A 23,021-nucleotide genomic window follows, 5' to 3' on the forward strand; every position below is an offset into this window, starting at 1 on the left:
ACTATTTCCTTAAAGGCAAAGCTTTTGAAAAATTTTTTGTTGGCTTCTATTTACCTCAAGCTGTGCTCATGTGAGCTAGTTAATCATATGTACACTTGTATGAACACACTCTATGTGAACTAATGAATTTGTTATGAAAGTGGGTATTTTCTGAGCATGTGTGTATGTTATTATCTGTAACAGAACCAAAGTGAAACAATCCTCACAAGAACACACACACAGTCCTCAAAGACTCCAAGGCAAATGGCAAAGCCCTAAGAAAACAAAAGATGAAACCCAACTACATTAACTCAGACAATTTGATCTGGCTTTATTGTGCACAGGTCAAATAACTGTCATTTTCCTTCTAATTGTGATAGTTCCATGCATATGTAATATCAATCAGCTGAAGAGTACAAATGTGTTCATTTTCTATTTATTATGAAAAATGTCTTTTCATAACTTCAAAATCACCAGAGAAAAAAATCACTTCAGATTTCAAATATTATCGAATATAGTGAACCACCACCTAGAAATAAAGGTAACTAAACAACCCATACCAAATTCCTAGTAGGAATGAACAGCTCTTTTACTATTTTCTACCAACATGGGGCCACTGGCTGCTTACAACTATCACAATGCCAGCACAATTGATCTAGACTACATCGTGATACTCACCTCACATGAGGTACCATCATACCCTGAGGGACAGTCACATAACTCCACTGCAGACGCCACCTTTGTCCCAGCTGAAGTGTGATCAGCAGCTTCAATGCTAACACTTCTTAGCCTGGATGTAACAGAAATGGAACAGTTAAAACAGCAAATCAGGTAGAAGTAGCTGTGCTGCTCAATGCAACAGAATATTTACTGTGACATTTAGTGCCTTGTTTCTGTTTTACTATTTCAAAAATAAGATTTTAATATTCATCCATTTCTTCCTAAACTACACATCTGTAGGCTTGTTACTATTTTCGTCAATCATGTGAGGGAGACTGCGGTCAGAAACATATTGATAAAAATAGATTAAAAAAGTCTCACAGCACTGTACCAGTAGATGGAAGGTTATTCCTGGCCTGCAAGCCACATGAGCCAACTTGCATTGCAGCCATAGATATAGCAAATTTGACACTGAGCAGCGTCTTCAAAATTTATAAACCATTACTTGAGCTTTCTAAAATATTACATTACAAGGTTTTTGTTATAGGATATTTTTATTCTGGAGATCTGACCTCAAAAAAAGATTTCAGGTCTGTCCAGGAGGATCGAAGTGTTTTGTGTATGAAAGAAAAATGTATGTACGATAAACAAAAATGAGATTCTCTACCATATACCCTGGTTTCCCCAATGACAGAGAAGACAGAGTTGAAGAACTTTCTGTTCCATGCAAAATTGCCCTTAAAAAGTAAATGCTAGACGCTGGCAAAGCAGCTCCTGTTTAGCCAATTAATGAACATGATTTTTATTTTGAAAAAATACAAGTACGATGAGAAAGACAATGAAAGTCCTTTGATAATCTTATGGGTAATACGTGAAACAGATGTAGTTAACCTCAACAGTTTCCATTTGGGGAAATAAATTGGGATTTGAGGATTCAATTCTCATAAGAACTCAGAAAGAACAGTAAGGCATGACAGAGTCTCAACGACTTCTATTTTCACCCACCAATCTCAACAGAGTGTTTGATTACTAGAGATATCTAAAAAGCTTCTTTTTGAAGCCTTTTTGAGCAGAAAATACCTTTCTACCATGACACATATTTTGTTAAAAAATAATTTTCTTTGGAAAATGTAAACCAAACTTTTTCCTCCAAGTCATTTATTTTTTAGCTGCCAAAAAATCCTGAATATTGTTTGGATGACCTTGGATAAGAAAGTGTCCAAGAAAAATATTTTTTTGTTACTGCAGCAGCTGTAGGAAAGGTTAAGACAGGATATTTTCCCACTCAATTTTATGACTACTCTCAATAAGATAGACATGAAAGGTAAGGGGGGGGGGGGGGGGGAGATTTCTGAGATTAGCGTGGGAGCTTTAGAATAACAGAAATTTTACCATCATTAGGGATATGACTGGACTTTGGAGGGACTACCATTGCAGATTATGCAGACAGAAAAAGGAATCAAATCTGGTGAGCAGGACGTCTGCAAAAGGTTCTTCAAACTATTTTAAAAGAAGGATGCATGCTTCTATCCAGATCTTTAATAAGATCTCACTTTTCATTATTTTCCCTTTGCTTCATTGCTATAAGCTTATTTTGCAATCATACTTTTGAGTTTTCCTTACAGTAAGATAACCAATCTCTAGGATATTAAATATCAAATGGTGATGACTTTAACAAAAAAAAAAAATAAATCTAACAATTTAAGGAGAAAAATCTGTAAATTAAGAAACAAATTACTAGTAAAAGGCCAAGGTTTATTTATCTTTTGAACTACAGCTAGTTCTCTCTCAGCACAGATCTTGGAACAAAGAGAAGCACTAACACACAGAAACAATCCTCTCAGTATTATCCCACATTTGTATGCTGAATTGTTTCAATTTTCATTACTTTCTGCTATTTGCTAAATGGGATTTTAATGTGTTTAACAGTTTTCAGCATTAACAGTTACTCAGTGATGAAAGCTGCAGTGATTTTTTTTTCTCCCATTTAAGTGTTGCAATTTTGATTCCTTGATACCATTCTGGATTCCCTAAAATACATAATGCTGGCAGTAATGGGGCACGGGATCCTGGGTATGCATGAACAATTTGAGATTTGACATTGAGACCAAATATTTAAGCCGACTGTTACTGTCAGCAAGCCACTGCTGACTTCTTAAAACAAACAAGATTAAAAGGGAAGGGGACGTTTCAGGCAGCATCAACATAGTTTACTGTCTGCTATGCCAGGCATCTGAATCACATCAGCTACATAAGGCACATGAAGTACTGACCCAATCATTGCTCATTTGTCTTGAAGCCAATTCTGCATATGGAAGAAAACCCTTGGCCTTTTCTCCCCTTTTTCTTCTTGCAGCTAGCACTGATTCTATATGTGGTTGTAAGCAATCAATTATCTTTAGCATCAAAATTTCCAATGCCCATGAGAGTTCCTATCACATTTACCAACAGTGGGCACTCTGAATATTAAACTGAAGAAACAGTGCTACTAAACTTTCTTTGAAGCACAAACTAACGATATTAGGTTAAACAAAATAATAAGAGAGCTATCTTTTCCTGTCCTGCCGCTTTTACTACAGATGGACTTCACTACAAGTTTGGAAGATCTGTCAAGTTAGAGTAGGATCTAGATTTAAACCCAGAAGCTGTAATCACTTTCAAACTGATTGCATTTCTGTGTTCTCATTTTTTATCCTACTTGATCACCTAAATGAAACCTCATTCATTTGAGGAAGCTTCCTAAATATGCCATAGAGCAATAACAACATTCTAAGCTTAAAATGACCCTAAAAATGTACTAAAAAATATACTCAAGTAAAACTCACCATATCTGCATTAATATTGTTTAGTAATTATTTGAAAGTGTTACTGATTAAGTAATGTTTCTAGTAGGTTAAACTAAGTAAGTGTGAAAAATAAAATCTTCAGTTTAAAGCTCTTGCTAACTGCAGACAAATCCATTGAAATTTTAAGTCTCTTTCTACATAACTGCAAAAATGTTGCTTAATCTTACAATGCCTCCATTCTGGCCTCTTCTCAAGCACAGATTATAATAGCACCCTTGGAAATCCCTACACATGTGGTCTCATTATCCATTTTGAAAAATTTCAGTATTTAAATGAACAGGTTGCTTAATATAGCTATCTCTAATTAGTATGTTGCATAATTCTGCTGATGCTTTGAGGCAGAAATTGTCATTCATGGAGGATTTAATAACCCTGTAAAATTTCTGTCTCTCTGCCAGACCCTCCTTACTCTGTCAGAGGAATATTCAGCTGTTCACCACACATACCTGTTTAAAAGACAGTGAAAACCTTTTAGTTCATATCTACTTACTTACTAAAGCTTAGGTCTATACTATTTGTTTGGCAAAAATGTCTTCCTTTGGAGCCTATCAATCATAGTCCTTAATCAGCCCAAGATGTCACAAAGAATATCTTCTTCATTGAGTCTGAACACTTCCCCTGCAGTACTAAAAGGGCAGAATACAGAGAAAAGAGTTGTTTTGCACGATCTTAGAGTTATGAGTACAGCTTTGCACCTAGTGTATTTTTAATGAAAGTCAAAGAGAATATTAAAAAGTCAGTGCTGAGCTATACACTGAAAATCACCAAAATGCCGACAACAACAGATCATGAACTGGGCTGGATGTCAGTAGATGCTGTTGTTGCTACATGATGTGACTGGGAGCATGCACTGTTCTGAGAAGACAGCGCCACCCAGTAAAGCCCACACTGATGGGTGAAACTACAATTCCTCCAATCAAATCAAAGATGAAAAATCCAACTCATATAATTGTGATTGGAATTTCACATCCTCTCTTCTGTTACACTACACTGCAATGAGCACCCTGAAAGCGCTCAATAAAATATGTGTACTTTATAGCAAACTATTTTCAGATACTTCTGGACATGCTGATGGTAATCACAGTAACACAGTAACTGTTGCATTCCTCTCTGGTAAAAGATATCATAGGGACAGTTAGAGATGTACCAGTAATATAAAACTATTTCTAGCAAAAAAGGCACTCTTCAACATTTCTTCAGTCCCTTCCGCTCATCCCTTTTAAAATCATTGCCTTTAAGGGACCAACCTTCATAACTGTAATGTCACTACATCTGGAAGATGTTGGATACTAACCTGCAAAGCATAAATTATATGTTAATTTCAGAGCTCTTCTCGAAGAATATTTCCAAAACCTTATTTTTAGAAGGTGATCTATAACACACCAGTAAAATGTTTCAAAGGATGAACGTGAACAACTGTATAAAACAGTTAGGCACCATACATGGCCAAATGGCCAAAGCAGTAATCTGGGATGCAGGCAGTAGTGCACATTCTTCCAAACACATCACTGACAGGTCTGCCCCTTTGTACTAGGCACTAACTATATACTGCGCCGGTTCCATATGTGTGTGCTGACCTGAGCTCTGTGTTGCTGCCCAGAGAGGATGTGTTGTGTCCTACCCCTGCTGTTCCACAGTAGAGGCAAGCTGTACCTGGTACATGTCCAGCAACATACTTCCCTTCACAGATTTCAACTGCCTAGTCAAAGTGGATTTTGTAGGAAAGTTCCCCTCCTCATTCTAGTGCAAATGTCAGTACACAAACGTGTAAACCACTGATAACTGAAGCCTGCATTTCCCATAATACTTAGTGAGACCTTTGGCACAAAGAAAGTCAATCACACATATCTCCTTTAAAAGAGCACTGCATAAAAGCTCTTATGGTTCACCCCAAAATTGCTCCTGTACTCCTCGGAAAATTCTGGCTAATGTTTGTTTATTGTTTTTTTTTTGTTTGGTTGTTTGGGTGGGTTTTTTTAAATTTATTTGAGTAAAAATGAAGTGGAGGAACTGCACTCATTGACCTCCCACTGTTCTCAGCTGAAAGCTGTGAATTAAGTTTCTCACAGGCTGCTTGTAAGCGCATAAGAGATGACCTCTGGCCTGGTGGTTTGACTCTCCTCTAACACCAGGGTGGGAAGGGGATGGCCATGAAAGGTTTTCAAACTAGATGCAAGGAGATGCAAGACTGATCACCAAATGAGCAAACTAGGAAACTGCTTAGCTCACACTCAAGCTAGTTGTGATTCACAAACTTATTTACAGAGAGGTAATATGTTTTACAGAGAGGTAATACATATCAATTAATAGCTGAAAGAGAAAGGGGTTGAAGAAACATGACTTCCTTAGTACAGATAAAATATACACTGCTAAAGCTCAAATCAGAAAACTGCATGCTGTTGGCACAACCTGCCTTTCAATCTAGGATACATTTTAGTTACCTAAGTACTCAAATGATGGTTGGATTGTTTAAGAAATTGTACAGCAGCAAAAACTGTACCTATGCTCTAAGCAAATAATCATTAACGTGTTATCAGCTCCCTCCATTCTAAATGGCTTATGCTACTGTATTAAGAGATGTATAGGTTAGACAGCATTTCAGATTTTATGCCTTGTGAGTAGAAAACTACTATGCTACCAATTCCATTGCATATTTAAAAGACATTATTTATGATACCTAACTATTAGTGTATAGATTGAGTGCAATCATATAGTATCAGGTGAGAGGCTGTCTTCTAGCCCACCTGGAGTATTTGTTTATGCACCTTGGAAATTTTTAATGCAAGATGAGCTTTACAGGTTCAACCACTGCAGCCACTGTGACAGAACCACTGTGCCATCTTATATAAGATGTCTTTCGTTTTATCGGAAGACTAACAAGAGTTCACATGAAATCAGTGGTTTTAGGCGTTCAGGCAGCAACCTGACATAAATCAGAGGAACAGCTTTGAGATTAGTCAGTTCTGTGTGTGGTACTGATTAAAAATATAGAAAACTCCCCTCAAGCCACCTTTCCAGCTTAGAGACTTAGGATATTATTCTGTTAATATTATTCTGTTAATGTATTATTCTGTTAATGATCTAATGTTAATGCATGCTCATTAACTGGGGAAACTAATACGTACACAATATACCAACATATCATCTCTTACTTCAACATATCAACTGTACTCCATGATTTACCATATATATGGGAATTACAGTATTCACAAAATAAACTTGTTTATAGAACTGTCATTCATGCCTTAATAATCCATTGGATTTCATTTCCTTACAAAGATGTTTCTTTCTGTTGTCTCTTCTCCTCCTGCCTATCTAAAATTAAAAAAATAATAACAAATGTTTGAAAATGTAAATGAATACTGTGTATTTCATGATAATAAATTAGCGTGTTTAAAATTACATCAGCTTAGTTCTATGAGGACAGAAATTATTTTGAGAAGCTGCCTGTAGCAAACAGACACGTTTTCCACATTCACCTGTAGATGGCATTCATCCCATTGCTGTACGTGGCTCTTAAGAGGATCCTCTTTACATTTGCAAGTACAGTCATGAACTCCCTCCTGCTGACTGGAACATCAGTACCATACACAGAGAAAGATTCTGGTTTCAGCACAATTTCTTCAGTGTGCTCCTCAGAAGGCTTCAGGTGAATGCCCCCTTTTGGAGTGCTGATTCTCAAGTCACGTCCCTAGATACAGACATGAGAGAGAGAGACATTTAAATATGAAAAAAAGTGAGGAAAAAATCTCCATCTGTAGCCAGTTGGGGTACAGGATTTATTGAATAATATATTTTACAAGAATAATAAATATCAGGAATAACATTCACCTTTCATACCACTGAAATGGGCTTGCCTGATAAAGTTGAAAGGGCAAAAGGAAGTTTTTCAGCCAGAACCTAGTGTCATGGCTTTGCATAGATGAAAGCAAATTCTTACAATCTTAGCTGCACAAGAACAAGTCTGCTGAAAGAATGTGAAAGTGTTACCTCAAATAACCAATTATTTTATTTCTTTATTCCTTCTGATAAACAAGAAGAATATAGATTTGTAAGCTACCGCAATATTCCCGGAGGCTCCTTGAAGTACTGAAGGTTTCACTTCCCTGAAGTGTATCCATTTTCTGATACTATAAACTAACTGAAAGTAGGTGTACCCTGCTGTTTCGTGTCCTCAAACACCAGGCATCATGCTGAACATCTAAAGACATAGGTAATTTTTTATTTTTTTGGTAGTTGAAAATACAATCACTTTACCTCTATGATGACATCAGATTGAACCATCAATTGAACTGTCTCTTCTTCCTTTGTGAAGTCATAGGACACTGTAAATTTCAGATGTCCGCCAGCAGCTGCCACCTGGGGAGAAAAAAGAAAATGAAAAACTTATTTAAAGGAAAGAAAACATGCCTTAACATTTGGGGGCAGTTTTCTCCAGCATCAGTATTTCCCAGAAATAGAATTCTAGTGTTGCAAAACCATATGCAGATATGTGAGGACTACAGATCTATGGACTATTCCCTTCTTGCTCAATCATCTAGAAATCATATGTAGTAATTTTTCTTCTATGCCTTTCAAAGGCTGAAAATTCCTTAAACACAGAGACTAACAAAGCAATCACGATCAGACAAACAGATAATAGTTTAGAGAAAGCAACCAGAACAGATCAGGCACTTCTAAAACATAAACAGTGAACACTAGCAAAAAGGTATAGGATTGACTAGTCCAGAAAAACGAATGCTAAGAGAAAAACGAATGCTAAGAGAAAACAGTAAATAGTCTACCAAAACATAAGACTGGAAAAATGAAATTACCATTTTTATTTTCCTGTGGCAGTTGCAGAAAAGGCATGAAGAAGATTCAGGTTAAGTATACAGAAAGCTTTTTGACACTAGGGATGGCTGAAACAATATCAAGCTACCTGAAAATGCTGTTGAATTTCTCCATTAGATGTTTAACAGCAGTTCAAACATATCAGAGATACGATGGCTAAGAGTTGGAATATGACTAAGAAGTCTCTTGAGATCTCTGCTAGCTACAGCCATCTGAGTTTCATGGTTGCAGCTGGCAAGATTTATATATCACAAACAGGATCACACACTAAAGTCAAGGTCCCCAGATGGAACTTACTGGAGAGAGCACCCGCTGGTTCAGAATATGTATTTACGTTGTGTATTCACCAGTGTAGCTTAGATTAGAAGAAAAACCCAACAAACTTATATAAAACAGAAAGTACTACTTCCTTCTGCTATTGTTCACAAATATAATTTCCTTCCTCTGTATATTTAAAGTACAAGTTTGCTCATAGGCAAAGAATTCAGAGGTCAATCCACGTGCTGCATGAAAAATTATGTCTCATCTAGGGCAAAAAAAAAACAATTTTTCACTGATTTTTGAATACAAGTGTGATACAGGAGTTGGGCACCTGTAAGATGACTTCATTTTAATGTTGTTCTCTATATCACCCAAAGATTCAGAGCTCTGCCTCAAGGATTCTCATTCGAGGCCATAGCAATACCAAAGAAAACAGATCATAAAAGTTTGTCTTGCTGGTGACAAAGGCACATATTGCTGAGGCAAGAATAGCTGAATAAAAATGCCAAGGAAGTTCCACAGAATCTTCTTTGTATCTACCTCCTGTTTTCTGATTAATACATCAAATATTTCTTCCCGGCTCAGAAGGCAAAATCTATGTTTTCAAGCAAAGTCACAGACTTCCCAAGAAAAACAAGTATAGGAGAGAGAAATCACACCTATGTTAAGTCTAATCTACCAAGTTTCTGGCAGATGGTTAATTTTACAGTTAACTGTACTTGTATTACTGTGTTACATGTTGTTAAAACATAGAACCAGAGAGCAGACAAGACTGGGTACAACATGCCGACAGTTGCATTCTGGGTCAGCTAAAACCCTCTGAAGCAGGAGAGACGGCTCCTATCCTGTGAACAAAACCATCCATACTCAACAGGAAGAAAGCTGGAAGGTAGGAGGAAATACTCAGTACTGCCTTGTGAAAAGTATGCTTTGATTTCATGCCTGTCACACTAAAATCAAGTGATAGTAAGACAAGTGATAGTAAGCCACAAATATTTACAGCACTGAAAACAGACAGCATTGCTACAAATATCTGCAAAGCCATAGATGAGGAAAGGTTTCATCTCTTCATATGGAAATCAAATGTTAGGAGTTTGTCTTACACCACTTAGTCAGTCTGCTGTCAATGCTTTTCTGAGGCAAGCCATCAGGATCTATCCTGCTAATGTCACTGGAGAGTACCTCTTTCTTATACAGCTTTTATAACCCATCTTATTCTTGAATCGTTTGGTGTTTCACACTTTCCCTCTCCAGTGACTCTTGTAACTATGCCTGTAAAGTTTTAGTACCTACTCCACTATACTGGAGGCTGCCTCATTTCTTCTGAACAACAGCTCCCAGATATAACTTTAGAAGAGCTGCCTCCACTAAACACAGCACTGTTTACAATCCCTCTTCTCATTAAGCAGTAAAATGCTCTTTTGTCAGCTAGGAAGAGACCCAGTTTGTAATTGAAGCATCTAGAGTCGCCCATTTGTGAATTAGATGACCATGACCCTCCTAAGTGGAAGTCAGATGGAATATACTAGGGCATCTGATACGGCACCATGGGTCTACATGTATACAACTGAAAGAAGTCCTTTGTATAGTCAAATGAATCTAGAGAGTGTCTGGTCTAAGGTTTCCTCCCTGGTGGATGACTTTCAAATCACTTCATATTTATATTTATATTTATATTTATATTTTAGAAATAACTTGGGAGACAGATTTCACAAATTGACAAAGTATTACGCAGAAACTGTATAACTGAAATAAAACGTATGAAACTTGCTCATATGTTTAGTCGTAAAATCTGTATCTGAATAGATTTAGCTAAGAGAGGCTTTCATGTCAGGCCTAATCCAAGAGAACATGACACCTTCAAAAGCAAAAATATATTACCGTATTAAATTGGATTTAGACTAATACTCATACACCAGACTTCAGAAAATAGTGAAATAAAAAGCATCAACAAATATCAAGTTGGACAATCTTTTCCCTCTTCACTGTTAGAGGTTCTAGCAGATATATAGTCACCGACACACTGTATTAGAGAGATAAGCATTACAGAGAGAGTTAATACTTTTATTACACTAATATAGCTGCAATACAGCTATAGAAAGGTGACATGCTTTCAGAAACATGGACACTGCTTGCTATTACATTATTGTATACACAGACATACAATTAGAACTATATCAAGTGAACAAATGCTACCAGAAAAAGAAAGAAAAAGGAAAAAGAAAAGTCTATAAACTTGAAGGGGTGTGTTTTCTTTAGAGAAAACTAATAAATATACTGCAGAATATGAAACCAAGGAGTCTCACAGCAAGCTACTGATAGCAGTGCAAGGTTCTTATAATAATGTTCTCCTATATCAGAAGACATGCCCAAAACAAACAAACAAACAAAAAAAACACACACACACACACAAAACGACCAAACCCCCCCCCCAAAAAGCCCATTCATTTCCTGATGTGCTTATGATTTTTTTTTTTGCTTGCTATTATAATTATAAAAAAAACCCAGAGGTGCTCACTCAGTTTTACAGTGGCTCTGTCATATTCCTGGTGGCAATATCTACTCCTAGATACAGTGCTTAAATGTAATGAATTCATACTATACACAGTTTAACATCCCCTTCTAGCCTTCTTGAATTTCTATGAAATAGAGCTGCAATAAAATGTCGAAGTTTATTTGGATTCTTTCATCTCCACAAACTCTCTAGGTACACAATTAATTTATGACAGATTTCAGCAAAGAGATATCTGCGACCAGAACATGCACACTAACTACATGAAGGAAATGGTTTAGAAAAAAAAAGATTAGATTGCTCCCAGTTTAGTAGTGGTGACTAATTTAGTCCATAATAGATTGGCACCTCTGCAGTTGTGATATGATTTAACAAGGTACTGAACAGACAATGTACCATCTTAACCAATGGCTAAAGACCTTTAGGATCAAGTCCAACCATTATCTCAGAACTGCCAAGACCACCACTAAACTGTATCACCAAGGGCCTCATCTACATGTTTCTTGAACACTTCCTGGGATGGTGATTCCACCACTTCCTTTAGAAGCCTGTTCCAATGCCTGATAACCCTTTCAGTGATTTTTCCTAATATCAAATCTAAACCTCCCCTGGCACAGCTTGAGGCTGCTACCTCTTGTCCTATCACTTGTTACTTTGGAGATGAGACCGACCCCCATCTCATTACAACCTCCTTTCAGGTAGTTGTAGAGGGTGATCAGGTCCCCCCTAAGCCTTCTCTTCTCCAGACTAAACAACTCCAGTTACCCCAGCTGTTCCTCATAAGACTTGTTCTCCAGACCCTTCACCAGCTTTGCTGTGCCCACTTGAGCTCCTCAATGTCCTTCTTGTAGTGAGGGGCCCAGAACTGAAGACAGGATTCAAGGTGTGGCCTCACTAGTGCTGAGTACAGTGATAATCACTTCCCTAGTCCTGCTGGCCACACTATTTCTGACACAGGCCAGGATGCTGTTAGCCTTCTTGGCTGCCTGGACACACTGTGGGGCACACTGCTGGTTCATGTTCAGTCAGATATCAATCAGCACAACACAAATCTGTAAGTGTTCCTCTAGCCACCCACTCAGTGTAGACAGGAATTTCTGCTCCTCCTAACTTAATTTACTTATGTTGAGGAAAATATTCCATTGATAATACAGTTTTTGTCTGGATTATTATCTTGTTTACAAAAAACTACTGGTGTAAATTTATGGTATTTAATCAGGCTTTGTCGATCCAGTCTTCATGCTGCTTGCAGAGTGAGGAAAGGCAGGCACTAGAAAAGAATTCCAATAGAATCATCACCAAGAAAACATCAAACTTTTATTCATTTAATAGTAGGACCCAGTAAAGATTGCATGTTTTAGTTCTACTCAAGATCCAATTAGAGATTAAATAGACTCTTCTCTCTTAGACAGACTTGAATTTAGATAGGATATAAAAGCCCTTCTGAAGCATTATGGTAATATTTAAGATAAAGCAGGGAGCAGAATAATCCTGTTCCATTTGAATGACAGTCAAGTCCTGGCTAGCTTTAAAAATTGTTTGAGTTTTCTTCATATGGAAGTTAATTTTTTCCCCTGAGAGAATGGGCTTTTCCCCCTAACTTTATATCACCTGGAGTTCCTGCAGCTCTGTTCCAGATAGTTCAGAATCCTAGTTTCCCTGCTTAAGTACACTCAAATTTTGTCCATATAGATTGTATAAATTGATGCTACATTCTACTTGGATTCACTTATTCAGAATACTGCTTCCAGTTAAGTTAACTGAACATGGAGGAAATAAGCTTATAAAGTAGCCTGACTACTATATCTTTCAGTTCAGTTGCTTTCTGTGAGTGTTTTTCTACTACACTGAACCACTCAAAGGGGAAGCTAAGCATTTCAAAGCATTTACTGTCATCTCCAGTCTCTTGAAAAAGACCACTCTGATAAACAAGATTTCCAAGTCATTCATGTCTGGAATCTTATTGAGAATGTTATGACACAGCCTCTTTAAGTATTTTCCCTGCTGATCCTATGTACAGAATTGAGTCAAAAGTTTTACTCAACCTAGGCACTCATTTGATCACAGAATACCCTCAAATGTCTAAGCTATATGCTAAGAAATCAAAGAACAAGATTGTCGTGGTTTAAACCCAACCACAAACCTCTTTTGCTCACTCCCCCCCTTCTTGCCCTCCCCCTGCTTCTGGAGGGACGGAGAGAAGAATCGAAAAGAATGCAACTCCCACAGGTTGAGATAAGAACAGTTTAGTAACTAAGGTATAACACAAATCACTGCTGCTACCACCAATAATAATAATGCTAAAGGAAATAACAAGAGGAAAGAATACAACACCTCAGCACCAGCTGACTGATAACTCACCCCACTCCCCCCAGCCAAGCACCGACCGATACCTCCTCCAACCCTGCAGTCCCACCAGCCCTTCCGGGGTAACTCCAAGTTACATCCTGGGCATGATGTGCTGTGGTATGGAATACCTCTTTGGTCAGTTTGGGTCAGGTGTCCTGTCTCTGCTTCCTCCCAGCCTCCCCTCCTCCCTGGCAGAGCATGAGGCTCAGAAAGTCCTTGGCCAGACCAAACATTCGAGCAGCAACTGAAAACATCGGCGTTATCACCACTGTTCCAAGGCCAAAAGATCAAAACACAGCACTGTACTAGCTCCTAAGAAGGAGAAAAATGACTGCTGCTGCTCAACCCAGGACAAAGATATAAAGCAAACCAATGAGACAACACTTATTTGCTCTACCTCAAATGACCTTTACGGAAAACTCAAAAAAAAAAAAAAAAAAAAAAAAAATCCTTAAAAACTCATTGTGTAAGACCTTCTTCCTTTATACACTGGATAATGGAACAACATATTCACAATAAATCTCAGTATGTTAAAGTTTCCCAGCAGTGAAAAGAACCATCAAATCAGTAACTTCAACTTTTTTCCCCTTAATCAGAAAGTTTTCAGATTAAGAGAAAACACCAGTTCACAGAGCAAGCACAACTGATAAGCAGCAATCAAACCTGCCAACTTATACTCCATATGTACCTTGACCATGTCTCTTTCATATACCAATATTTGAGCAATTGAGAGCCCTTCCAAAACTTCCATACCTGGAAGTGTTCACCATTCCTGCAAGTGATCAAGGCCAGGTTGGATGGGGCTTTGAGAAACCTGGTCTAGTGTGAAGTGTCTATGCCCATGGCAGGGGGGTTGGAACTAGATGGTCTTTAAGGTCTCTTCCAACCCAAACCATTTTATGATTCAATGAACACAGATTTAGCTATAGCAAAGTCTTACTGTACATTGCATCTGGTCACTAGGCAGCAGAAAGAATACCCCGGCACCTATCAGAGAAATACCATGTGTTCAAATTCAAACATAGAAAACAGAAACATGAATGAGAAAAGAATACCGAAAGGGGAAGTCATTAAATTCTAGTATCTCCTTAATCATCCCTTAATTGTCCTGCTGCCTTTTCTGTCTTGGTTTAGAAGATCTGAGGCATAATTTTTGTAAAGTGGTTGATAAGCCTTGACATCCTGAGCATGACAATCTGACATTTATTTCCAGGCCCTTCATATTTAAAATAGCTTGTCAGACACAGTGTAGACCGATTAAAATCTCACACAATTCTTTTAATTCAATGTAATTACTATGTGTATAGTGAGTATATACATATATACACATTATATATATACACTATAGTATAATATATATATGTGTGCGTATATATATATATATGCTGGTCTACTATAATAAGAAACATATAAATGGAAAATCTTAAAGAATTCAATAGTAGCTTATTTGTGGATTTTCTAAATTATACCCAGAAACTCAGCCCAGTCTCACTGCTACTGAGATACTGTATCAACATTATTATTTCCTAACCCTGTTTCTCTTCCTCCTTGGATGAAGTAGACTGCATTATTTGGAAGCAAAGAAAAAGTAGATGTCTAAGTAAAATGCAAAATTAATTGTTTAATACATAATATTACAACATTAAGTGATATAAGGAGATTCTAAAAGGAAAAATAGTACAAATCTCAGTTCCTAAGGAAGATGGGAACTGAGGCATATCAGCTCTCCTGCAAGCCCTGTGCTGCAACTCCTACTTATGTCGAGTAGCTGCTCTTTCTGAACTTAGCACTGAAAAAATTAATGGAATCAGTAACTGATTACAAATTTGCACAATAAGATTATATTCTGCTTCCTGAAATGTACTTATGAATTTAGACATTTACTCTACAAATTCTCAAATTTCTATCATCATTCACAGTTGTCATTTCCTCTCACTGGAGAACAGAACAGAACTGTCTGGCCAACCATTCCTGAAGTATAAAATCTAATTTGCTAAGGATAAGCCTTTACAAAATTTAGAATATATGATTACCTTGTTATAGCTACTTAACCACATAGTTAGTATGCTTACTCACTTCCTCCTTTGCTTTCCATATGATCAGACTCCTTCTGTCACTGTGCCTTTTCAACCACTGTTCCCCAAGCTGCTGTAACTAGATCAAGGACTTGAAAATATAAAGTAGGGTACGTATTCTTCCAGTAGTGATGTGGTAACAGTAATTCATGTATAATTATTGCCCATGCCTATTACTCTGGTGGCAAGTAAATTTCAATCATTGGAAGTTTCCCAGTCTGGCAAAAATATGCCAGAAACTGTGACCCTGTAACATAATGTCAGGCACTTGTCATGGAGGGACATTTAAAAAAATTGAACTTGTATGTCATCAAAATTGCAGACATTTTGCCCTGACTGAATACAGTTAAACTGCAGAGGAGAAAAAAGGTAGCTAATATAAAGTAATCAGCTGCTGACTATTTTTTTGCCACAGCTACTCTGATCCTTAGAAACAACAATTTAGCAGGGCCAGAGTGGCTGAAGGGTGTAAATCTGGATAAAAATATCACTTTAACTGTGAAGATGTTTCAGGCTACTAGTGATAATGAAATCAAACTCACTGTTTGAGCATTAACTCTGAGACATGTTTCTAAAATATCTTCATCAAACATTTCTAAATAAGGGTCTTGTAGCTATCAACAACCTCATAATTGAAAGCAATTCTTAATTTTACTGATTAAATGTTTGTCTCCCATTCCATGGTCTTTGCTTCCATAGGGACAAACCCTTATTACAGTAGACGTATCAATAAATGCCTTCCTGTAATATCAGAATGAAATACTAACTAGAACATTTATGTCAATGTTCATTTCCATTAAGACACAAGAACGGACCCTTACCCTTCCATCTTTGGCTGTACTCCTTCATGAATATTTTAACAAGAAAAAGAATTTGCATAATTTTGCAAAACTAAAAATGCTCATATTTCTATGGCAACAAAATCCCAGCATGCAAGTATTATTAAAAAAAACAAACTAAAACCCTAAAAAATGCAGAACTATAAAACAAGACCAACTGTTCAAGTCCAAATTAAAAGCTGTTCTTAGTAAAAATATTTCTCTCAGCGCTGCTATTGCATATAGGGGTAACCAATATTTGCGTCCAACATTGTTGAGGACATCCCCCTGTGTGATGATCTTAAAATCAAAATCCATTAATACTTCCTAAAGTGTTGACTTGCTACTGAAAAAGCTTAAACAGTGCAAGTAGCTACAAGAAATAGTTCAATTCTATTTCTTTGTTAGTATAGCTCACCAAGTTAGACTGTAAGCACTCTTGATCTTATGCTTTCATTTCTGTGTTTTTAAAGCACCCAGCAAAATAGCTCAGGAATGTTATTTCTAAACTTTGTCAGAACAGAAAATGAAGAAAAAAAACCCCAACCCTTAAGTTTCGGTCAGCCAATAGTGATTTTCCTACTTCCTTCTACTGAATTGTTTTGCAACATTACTATGGACAATGTTGTACAATGACAGATGCACAAGTAACTCAAAGCAAAGTATGACATAACTATCACCGTGGGATCCTTTAGCAAACTGAAACACATCATAATGTTTCAAGCATGAAAGAGTTGTGCAAATTTATTCACACAGAAAGGATATACTGTTTTTAATATCTGTCTGGTTTTAACTTTTAAAGTGGGAGATTTTGAATGAAATAGCATGTAAATACATCAATATTTTGAAGAAAATGCCTTATGCAAAGCCTAAATCCCTGCTCTTCAGAGGTGGCCTATGATTTGATATATAAATGCAACAATAATACATTCTTGTTTAGTATTTTACTGCGTATCATGGAGATCTCTAAGGATCACACATCAAAATAAAAGCAGTAAAAATAAACATTTGAGTATTAAACAAAGATATAGATCTGTATAAACATGTCTGTGTGTACTATAATTCACTAACATAAAAAAGGCAAAACAAAGCAAAACTCCTTGCATTTTTATTTTATTTTTGAGGGCACAGGAAAACAAAGCAGTGAATCAGACTGTGATTTTTTTCCCTCTATTTTCAGTCAGCATACACCATGTTTTGAATTACTTTGCCTCCAGAGCCAATGCTTTCACATGATTAAATTCACGGCCACTTTCCTGGCTTGTTAGTTTTGCAGCCTTTTTTCCACTAACCTTATTCATGACAAGCTAACATAGTTTTGAAAAATACCTGCGCTTTCTTTTAGAGAAAGAAACTTGTGTTTGATGTTAGTTGAAGTGCATGCTAGTTATTAGTAACTAAACATATGTCTGTATTATAGAAAACATGAATTTTAATACTGTTTTACTACACGAACAATGATTTTTCAGAACAGTTTAGACAGCACTCATTAATAAATATGCTTTAAGACCTATTTTATTTTTTTTTAATCAGTGTAGATAAAATCCATCATTCCATTCTTTATTATACCCGAGAAAGGAATTCTGCACTTGTTAGCACCATCATGGTAATCCGTAGAGGATTCATATTTGAGGGAATGCACTCATATACACAAACGCTGCATGTGCACAGACATACAATGTATATGCACACACAGTGAAAAGAAAACTTGATATGCAGTTATCTTTGGAAACTGCAAAACAGTGCTGCTGTTTAAAAAGGTAAAAACCCCAAGCTTTTTCAAAATACTCCTAAAGAAATGTCCCTTTCTGAAAATCTGGAGGGAGGGTAAGCAATCAAGCTAATGAGATTGAAGAGTGAAAAGAAAGACAAGTGAATTGCTGCCCAAGTGTGAAAAAGGAGAAATGGCATAGCTTTATAAGACCTCCATAAAAGAATTTATTCTTTCCACTTCAATTTGCCTTAATGGGAGCTGACACAAAAAAACACCTTTAGTCATTGTGAGGATATGACAGATCTGTGAATTTTGTGGTTTCTGCATTCACGTGTGTTATTTTTAACATATATTTTTAATTTTCTTAAAGAAAAAACATAACAAATATCTGTTCTCCACAAATTTTCCTGATTAGAAAATTGACATTATTTCACAGTAAGAAAATACAGGGAGCCACTTCTTACCTACAGGTGCAGTGCCTTCCACTTGCAGACTTGAAGCAGTATCTTTTCTACCAATTTTAATTTATATACTGAATCTTTTACTGGGGAAAAAAAAAAAAAAAGTGCCCTATATTCATGAGTTACCTCTGCTTTAAAGGCAGAATGATAGAGAAAATTTGCTTTGGGTGAATTAATAACTGTCCAGAAAAAGGGCAAGTATATTGCCCTAGGGTTAAATGTGCTGAAAGAATCAACATCAATCTTACACTGGCATAAGTGCTATGAAAGTCATATACCAAATCCCATTTGAAGGATTCATCATCACAAAACATTATAGTTCCATGAGGTATGTTAACATAGAGAGAGTGATTAATATAACATGAATTTGAATTCACACTGGTAGGGAAAAGTTCTACTGAGATGAAATTTTCTCAGGCCTGCTGAATTCATACACTTTATCAAATGGATATTTTGCAAGTTTTTTTACAGAAAGTGCTATGTGGATTTAAGTGAGATCACATATTTCAAAAAAAAGCTTCTTATTCTCTTCACAAATTCACCTTACAAAATATCAGAAACTCCTTTACCTTTGGCTACAGAATATACTGCACAACAGATTGAGCATGAAAACTATGTGAAAGTATTGTCCTATATAATACACCTTATTTTAATCTTCTAAAAATATCAGAGGCACCTGAAAAGTAATACAACCTTCACAAGCTTAAAGGAGAAAAAACACGCTAAGTCTAGTTATTTAAAATTATCTCAAATATGATCACAATGAATAGAAAAGTGAAAAAATATTTCTACTGAAAAATAATCTTCTGCACATCCATGTCAGTCATCTAAATGCACACTGTATCCTTTGTACCTTTCAGAAGATATATGTCACCATACTAGCTAGGTGAAATCCCGTCAGTCTGCTTTTTTTATGAATGCTGACACTTCTCAATTTTACAGAGACTTTTTATGAAGAAATTCTTTGCCATACAGTACATGGACACTGGGTATGTTAGATCTGGTTGCTCTTATTACAGGTGTGGATAATCCCCACCTTTAATTATCAGCAGTTTCCTTCTCAGACACTGCCTTCTTGAAAAGATATATTTCAAACTTCATTCTGAGTATGAAAGACGGAAGGCTAGATCCATCATCTTTCAGACAACTCCCTGACTCAAATTCAAATCTGCTTGGACTGAAAAATTATTAGAATGCATAAAAGACCACTGGCATAACTAAAAATAAAAAAAAAGATCAACACATAGATTCTCAAAGATCAGTCAGGTTACAGGAGGGAGATACTGATGTTTCCACAGACCACTAATAGAAAACCAAAAGCTAAGTGATGGAATGCAGTTCTTTGCTTGATTTTACCTAAAAAGGAAGAATACTTTTCCCATGGCTTATTTAATGATGTTCTGGTAGAAGAGCTTAGCTAAAGATGATCAACTGATATATTAATAAGAAAAGATGAAGTAATTCCACCAAAATGAGTCTGGATATGATGCTTGGTCTTGAACACTTGGTGCTGTTAAAGCTACAAACTGATTATTGAGACTGAAGGTATTCTCTTAATTCATGAGATTTTGTGGTGGTTTGAAATCAGATAGCTGTCAGGAGCCCACCAAGCCACTTTCTCACTGCCCCTCCCCAGCAGGACAGGAGAGAGAATATAGATGAAAAAAGCTCATGGGTCAAGATAAGGAAAGGGATATTGCTCACCAACTACCATTATGGGAAAACCAGACATGATTTTTGGAAGACTAATTTATTGTCAATTTAAAATCACCTTCCCCCCATCCTCTCCTTCTTCCCAGGCTCAGCTTCAGTCCTGACTACTTCCTCCCCACAAGTAGCACAGGGGAATGGGGATTGTGGTCAATCCATAAGGGTTTGCTGCTAAAATGCTCCTCATGCTGTTCCCTTGCTCCAGTGCGGGGTCTCTCCCATGGGACTTAATTTTTCACAAACTTCTTTGACATGGGTCCTTCCCATGGGCTGCAGTTTTTCAACAACTGCTCCAGCATGGATCCCCTCCATGGGGTACAGTCTTTCAGGAACAGACTGCTCCAGTGTGGGTACCCTAACAGACACGTTCCTTCCAGAAAACCTGCTCCTGCACGGACTCTTCATGAACTGCAGCTTCCTTCAAGATGTATACTCACGCTTTGGTGTGGGGTCCTTCATGAGGTGCATTGGAGATAACTGGTCTGAAACAGTCCTCCATGGGCTCTAGGGTAACAACCTGCATCACCATAGTCTTCCCCTCAGATGGCAAGAAAATCTCTGCGCCAGCACTTCGTTCATCTCCTATCCCTCCTTCTTTGACAGTGGTGTCTGTAGGGTGGTTAATCCCACATTTTTAACACTACTCTCCCTCACAGCTGCTGTGCAGCATTTTTTATACCCTTTCTTAAATATGTTACCCCGTATTTGCTGATGGGTTCAGCAAAAGGTCCATTTTAGAACTGTCTGGAACCAACTTAGGTTGGATCAGGGTTGTCCCTGACCTCTTCTCACAGAGGCCATCCCTGCAGCCCTCTGCTACCAAGACCTTACCACATAACCCCAATACAGGCTTCATTAACAAGAGAGGATTCACTTAAGAATGACGAAAGATTCCAGACGCCTTGAACAACAGAAAGTCCATGAAGCCAAATACACCATTATCTGTTGCTCAACTAAAAACTGAAATAACTAATCATTTCCTCATTTCTTCTTCAGGAAGAACCAAATCCAATTCTTCCTTAGGACCCCTTAGGGCCCTTGATTGGAAGGATAAGAGCAGAGAAAAAGGGTAAATATCAGAAAGCTCTTTCCTATAGCAATTTTAACTGTGTTATTAATGTTTTAGTTATATAAATTAGACCTTTCTGTAAAAATAACTAAAAATAACTTCTTAGCTCAACATATATGATCTATTTCTTTTCTCTCAGAATAGTATTTTGAAGGTAGTAAGGATCCTGCAGTTCATTTCTCATGTGAACTTGATACTAAAACTGGTGCTGATTTGGTACAGCAGCTCTTGATCAACAATTCCTTTTTCAATAATATGGGATTATATATCTGGTACAGTCAAGTCTGCCAGTATCAGAAAAATATCAATGTATCATGCTGGAAAACAAATTAGTTTCTATGGAATACATCAATACTACAGGAGTATGTACCACCAGGAATGTTCTCAAACACATTCATGATGAAGCTGCAATAGTTTTCTACGTGTATTTGAATTTTTAACTTTCATTAGTGAAAATTTTTCCTAATGTATAACTTACCCCTTTGTTGCCATTATTTCAGCTTACTCTTTTGTCCTATTCAACATGGACACGAAGAAAAAACTGTTCCTTCCCTCTGCACAGATGCTGCCTTTTAGTTACTTTATGACATTTGCTTTTGTCCCCATTAATTTAATTTATGCATGTTTGTCACTAAATAAACCCAGTTCATCCTGTTTTTTGTAACTCTTATTATCCTTTGGGCTATCTCCAGAGTCTCAGACAGGTCAATATCCTTTAATGATACCAAACACCCTTTATAAAGTTGGAACTGCAACAGAGTCTTTTGTAGAGAGAAAAGGTTAGATGTAGAACATTAAAACATTTGACATACCAACAGTCTCAACTTGAGGGAAAGGAAGAAGAATGACTCTGTGTACATGTGTGTGCATGCAAATTTATGTGGTTTTATGCATACATGGAGCATAGCTATGTTTCAGATACCCTCCATGAAGAACATACACAGACCCTAAAATCAGATGCTTCATAATCTCTCAGAAAATATTCCACTCGATGCCAGTAAAAATTCTCACGTTAATTTTTTTAAATAAGAAAGCACTCCCTACTCTAATATAAGGATAAATATATTTAAAGTGCAACAGCTAAAATACTCAAATAATGAAGTATTATTTACAAAAAGCATAAAAAATCAGTTTAATCTAGCTATCAATTTCTTCCAACATAAGTTCAGTTTCTAGTAACTGACTGATTCATGTTTCCTCATTTGCACCTTTGGAGAATGGAGAATGACAATATCTATATGCACTGGAAACCAGAAGAAGAAGAATTACATCATTCTGAGTTTTGGTGTTATAAGCAGCTGTTTGAAGAACAACTGTAATTTTGCAACCTCAGTAAGTAAAGTTTCACTACACAATCTAGGAATTTATGTTACTCATTATTGCTCACTCTGTTTCAATAGCTTTTCAAAAAATTACCCTGAATTTCAACAGAAAGTTTGGAAATCCTCAGCTTTCTTATTTCAGCCAGGGTACCATCTTTTAACTTCCCTTCAATATATTTTGAACTCTTTGTGCAACAAATAGCTATAAGCCTCACAAGGAATCAACAACCTTGTATGTAGTTCATATATAAATACAGGCTCTTCTGGGTGTAATTAGTGTGATTTACATACCTACATAAATTTCCTTTAATTGGATGTGTTCCTTCCTTCCCTGTTTCAGTTGGCAATGTATATTTTCTACTCAGTTCCAATGTAAGCCAGGCTGCTAGGTCCTTATAAACCAAGTTTTGAC

General features: G+C 36.8%; 1 protein-coding gene across 7 annotated transcripts in view; it reads right to left on the minus strand.

The window, feature by feature from the left end:
* LAMA2 (laminin subunit alpha 2) overlaps positions 1–23,021 on the minus strand; it is a 377,741-nt gene that overhangs the window by 158,750 nt on the left and 195,970 nt on the right. For all 7 annotated transcript variants that reach the window (XM_065680918.1, XM_065680917.1, XM_065680915.1 and 4 more), the window contains exons 13-15: positions 7,743–7,844; positions 6,965–7,176; positions 658–769 (exon numbers count right to left, since the gene is read on the minus strand). In XM_065680918.1, the coding sequence (XP_065536990.1) occupies positions 658–769; positions 6,965–7,176; positions 7,743–7,844 (426 nt within the window). The remainder of the gene's footprint in view (positions 1–657; positions 770–6,964; positions 7,177–7,742; positions 7,845–23,021) is intronic.

The sequence above is a fragment of the Lathamus discolor genome, chromosome 5, assembly GCF_037157495.1.
Source record: "Lathamus discolor isolate bLatDis1 chromosome 5, bLatDis1.hap1, whole genome shotgun sequence".
Classification (NCBI taxonomy): Eukaryota; Metazoa; Chordata; class Aves; order Psittaciformes; family Psittacidae; genus Lathamus; species Lathamus discolor.